The sequence below is a fragment of the Dipteris shenzhenensis genome, chromosome 9, assembly GCF_047967505.1.
Source record: "Dipteris shenzhenensis isolate YYH24624 ecotype China chromosome 9, Dip_SZ_1.0, whole genome shotgun sequence".
In the NCBI taxonomy this organism is placed as follows: domain Eukaryota; kingdom Viridiplantae; phylum Streptophyta; class Polypodiopsida; order Gleicheniales; family Dipteridaceae; genus Dipteris; species Dipteris shenzhenensis.
In genome coordinates, this window is record NC_141604.1 from 26,059,993 (window position 1) to 26,064,663 (window position 4,671).

The 4,671-nt window shown below is 43.8% G+C and overlaps 1 protein-coding gene across 1 annotated transcript; it reads left to right on the plus strand.

Moving 5' to 3' along the window:
- The first annotated feature begins 1,032 nt into the window (after positions 1-1,032).
- Positions 1,033-2,281, plus strand: LOC147898437 (protein EXORDIUM-like 2). The gene has a single exon (XM_087379797.1). The coding sequence runs from the start codon at positions 1,086-1,088 to the stop codon at positions 1,968-1,970; it is 885 nt and encodes a 294-aa protein (XP_087235923.1). The 5' UTR covers positions 1,033-1,085; the 3' UTR covers positions 1,971-2,281.
- Positions 2,282-4,671: the final 2,390 nt, after the last annotated feature.

A 4,671-nucleotide genomic window follows, 5' to 3' on the forward strand; every position in this document is an offset into this window, starting at 1 on the left:
ATTTACAAGACAACATATTTAACTACAATCAATATTACAATGGCCCTCATGTGTTAGCTGAATAGGTTTTGGATGGTAAAGAAGAGAACCTACCATGCCCAAAATTAAGGAAAAATAATGCAACATTAAATATTTACAAGGATTGATGAGTTGTTGTAGGAAGTTACATAAAAAATGTGTTGACTGCATATATCGTAGGGAACATGGCATGTTTTTGTAGCCCCAATGCTAGGTGTTGTCGCCCATGCCATGTTTTTATAAAGCCATTGCTAGGGGTCGATCTCTCATAGTAATCACAAGGCATTTTTAATGAGCCTTGAGGGGGTGAGGGCACACAATCAAACAATAAATGCAGGAAGGGCCTTTCGAATTGGTCACGATGCAAGATGATGTGAAGATAATTATACTTTTTAATAACATATTTATGTTGAGGCCAGCTCAATATGACTCTTGATGTGACGTTGTTTCAAGCTTCCCAACATATTAAGACAATCTCACATGATCCTAGCATGGATCCAAAAAACAACTCATCATATAGCACGCCATGTGATGGGAAACTCGAAGAAGAAGTGTGATGGATCATGTTATGGTGTGCTAGGGAACTCCAAGAAGATAGAGTGAATACAATAGGAGACAGCTCACGTATGAGTGTCCACCAAGGGGAAGGGTTGGTCTCCTAAAGGGAAAGGGGGGATGGAGAGGAAAAAGTAAAGGAGTGGAACTGTCAAAGGGAGACTCGAGGAAAGACAGGTAAGGAAGCTTTGGATCTGGTGCAAGAGATGAGTTGGAGAGGGGGGTTAAAATAAGGGTGGCTGGTCTAACGCGTTAAAATAACAGCGGCTGGCTAAACGCGTTGGACAGGAGGGAGGCAACTTCTTGGAAAGTTAGAATGCAGTGGTATATATAACTGCCAAAGCTCTGACTTTCCCTTCACCACAAAGCTCACAACTTAATTGCTCTCATATACAAGCTTTCAGTTGAATTATATGTCTAGGCAAACCAATCTCTTGCAGCTTCTGCTGCTCCTCCTCCTCCACTTCCACCTCCACTCCTCCATAGCTAGACCCCTCCTCTCAGTCCCTCGTATGCTCTCCCTCGTCCCTTCCTCCCCCCTCTCCCTCCCCTACCACCATGGCCCCCTCCTCACCCACAACAAACTCCACCTCCATTGCCTCTTCTACGGCTCCTTCTCCCCTTCCCAACTTTCCGTCGTCACCGATTTCATTTCCTCCCTCCACCCCAAAGCTCGCTCCCCCTCTCCCTCCGTCGCCAGCTGGTGGAAAATCGCTCGTGCCTACAAGGACCTCTCTAGTGCCGCCGTCTCCGGTCGCATCTCTCTCGGCCGTGTCTTCTCCGACTCCTCCTATAGCATGGGCAAGACTCTGACTAAGATGGACATCGCCAGCCTCCTGGAGCATTCCCTCGCTTCTGGTGTCCTGCCCACCGGCTCCAATGCCGTCTACCTTATTCTCACCGCCGACGATGTCCTCGTGGAGGACTTCTGTATGAATTCCTGTGGTCTCCATAGCGCTATTACGTCTCCTGTAGGCTCTCATCAGTCCTTGCCCTACATCTGGGTGGGCAACTCAGCCACCCAATGCCCAGGCTTTTGCGCCTGGCCCTACGCCGTCGCTCCCGAACTCAGCCCTCCTAACGTCCCAGCTCTTGTTTCCCCCAACGGCGACGTGGGAATGGATGGCGTGGTCATTGTCATCGCCACGCTTCTGGCTGGCACAGCCACCAATCCCTTCAGCACCGGCTACTTTCAAGGAGATCCCACTGATCCGCTAGAAGCCGTTACCGCCTGCGCGGGCATGTTTGGGAAGGGCTCCTACCCTGGGTATCCGGGGGAACTGCTGGTGGACAATGCTACGGATGCCCGCTACAATGCCAACGGAATCAACAATCGCATGTTCTTGCTACCTGCGATGTGGAGTCCGTCTACGCTGGCATGCCAGACGTTAGTGTGATCTTTCTTCTCTCGCGGTTCACGTTTGTTGATTACAGGAGCCATTCACGTTGAAGTTCGAAATTGAGCTGGATCATTTATTTGATCTCTCTGTCGACGTCAGCCTGCAAGAGTGCTGCAATCCGGTAGCACAGTGCCCGAAAACATACAGAGCACGAGTCCAAGCAAAATGACCAAGAGCAGCAGCAAAATGGAGAGGCCACGTAGATATCTAAAGAAGGATTCATGAGGGAAGACTAAGCTGGGCGGCCAAAAGAAATTAAACGGCCTCAAGAAGGAAGGGCCAGCAGGTTACAATGTGGTTACACGAACTGTGTGATATGCAAATTGTTTCTCATCCCTCATATATGTTGAGGTTCCTAACTTACATGTAATGAGTTTTATAAATAAAAATTGGAAGCTCCTACATCTTCTAAGGTTCATATCTGTTTATTGTACGTATAAGATTGTTCTCATCATGTTCCCGTACTCGACAAGACGAGGCAAATTAGAGGACTCAATTGTTCACAACTAGAGTAGATGACCATTAGATCTTGGGTTGCCAAAGCTTCATCCCCTTTTAGAGAAACCCACATTGTACTAGCATGTCCATAAACACTAGGGAATGACATTTGGAAAATGAGAAGCGCAATCAAACTTGGATGCCAGACACTAAGCAAATGGAATCCAATATAGTACTTTAACTTGGAGAAAGACGAGTTGGCATGCATGGAAAGTTTTAGGAAAGAGAAAAAGAAGGGGAAGTAGTGAATGAATCAAAAGAACAAGAACAAGAAAAGGTAGCACTGCAATTGATAGTAAAGGATCTAACTAGTAACAATTGATAATAAAGGAGCTAAGAGTTGGGAATGAAATATTAAGATTTTAAAAACAAGAATCATAGGGGTAACAATGGAATTTGTAGTGGCACAAATAGCAATACATAGATATGAAGAATGATCTTTAGCAATTGCAATAGAACTATGACTCCCTACTGTAGGAAAAGTTACAATGGCAAACAGATAAAGGTATTTGGAGGATAGGCTCAAAGACTCTAGGAACAAGGCTCCTCTTTACTTTAAAAAAAAGTTTAATCTTTACCTCATCTTCACAAGAATATTATAGGGGGAGGGACAAAATGCTCCTCACCCTTAGAGTACATGTTACAATGGCCACAAAGGGCTAAATCCACACACAAGTGGGAAGCCATGCATATAATGCCTAAATGTAAGAAGCCATCATATCCCCATGCAAGTGTTAGGGATTAACGTCCTTCATGGAGTGGCTAGGTATTCAGGTGTGGGATCCTTGAACGTGGCTCTCCAAAAGGAGCTACAAAGCCTCCATGGCAGATGCCCCATGGCAGATGCCCACTAGTCATGTTACACATGGCAATTCAATATTAAACAACTAAGGTCCTCTTGTCAGTAGGACTAAACACCCCATAATAAACTTGTCTTGCATTAGGGGAATTTTGGACTCAAAATGGGCCTCTTGGATTAAGCCCTCTAGATTGTGATTAGCAAACCAGCCAATGTGAAGGCTTGGACATTAAAAGAATGGAAAACTCCAAATTAGCCTCTCGCTGGTAGAGAGACCTAGTCCATTGGTCCCCACCACTAGGCTCCCACTTGCCTCCCTCTTGTGATCCCCACCGCTACCTCGGGCATTTACTTTCTACCTTGCAAACTTTTGGTTAGTTGGCTTATGGAACCGATCATGTCACTTGTTGGAAACTTGAGAAATGTAAACTCGTATTTATCACATCACAACATCAAGCCAAACATGGAATTGAGTACGTGATATCACTCTCTCACTCAAAATATTACACGACCTGAAGTGCATGCAATATAATCAACAATATTAAGACACTGAAATAACACTCTCAATTAATTTGAGAACAAGCACAACCGAAATGGGTTTGTCGACCTTATAAGAAAGCTTTAAAATATCTAAACCTAAGAGAAAGCCAGCCAGTTGGATGATCCACAAGAGCTCTACAGAACCAAAGACTGGGAACATAATCTCATTTTTGCTTGATCAGAGAGTTTGGACAAAGAGGGAGAGAATTATTTTTTTACTTGACTATTGACTCCACAAAGTTTTGGCAAAGCAAGGACACACTAGTACTACTACAACAATGTGAACAGGTACTGTATACATATATAAAAATACTCACTTTTCAATAATTGATACCTTCAATGCAAGGAAAATAACATGTTTGTATGTGTTTGAATTAGGTTGTCTATCAACCAATGGTAGATAATAATAGGTGGTGGCACGTCATACCTATTACGCCATGTTCCAAGTGATGTATAGTACATTTACTAATATGGAGCGTATGGATGATGAGCATGGCCATGGAGGTGATGATGATCTTGATACAAGAGAGGAGGATGATCATGAGATAGGAGATACAGATATTCAGGCCATTACCCATGAGGATGAGCCTACCATTGGTGATGCTTATTTTGATGAGCATAGTAGCACAAGTAGTAGTCGGGTGAATGTATTTGTAGATCTCCACATTGGTTTGGATATTGAAGTAGATAGTTTGGCAAGGGTCGATCTCATTGAGGATGAGATCGAACCATAGCCCATCATTAATATTGGCAAAACTATTTTATATATTGTCTCATTCTCCTCACCTCACTTAATTTTTGTATATGTGGGTTTGGCAAAAAGCATATTATCGTGTGACACATGCATAGCATTGATATTTT

Bases quoted from the DNA above. Each gene is read 5' to 3' on its own strand.
- LOC147898437 (XM_087379797.1), top strand. From the start codon at position 1,086: ATGCTCTCCCTCGTCCCTTCCTCCCCCCTCTCCCTCCCCTACCACCAT.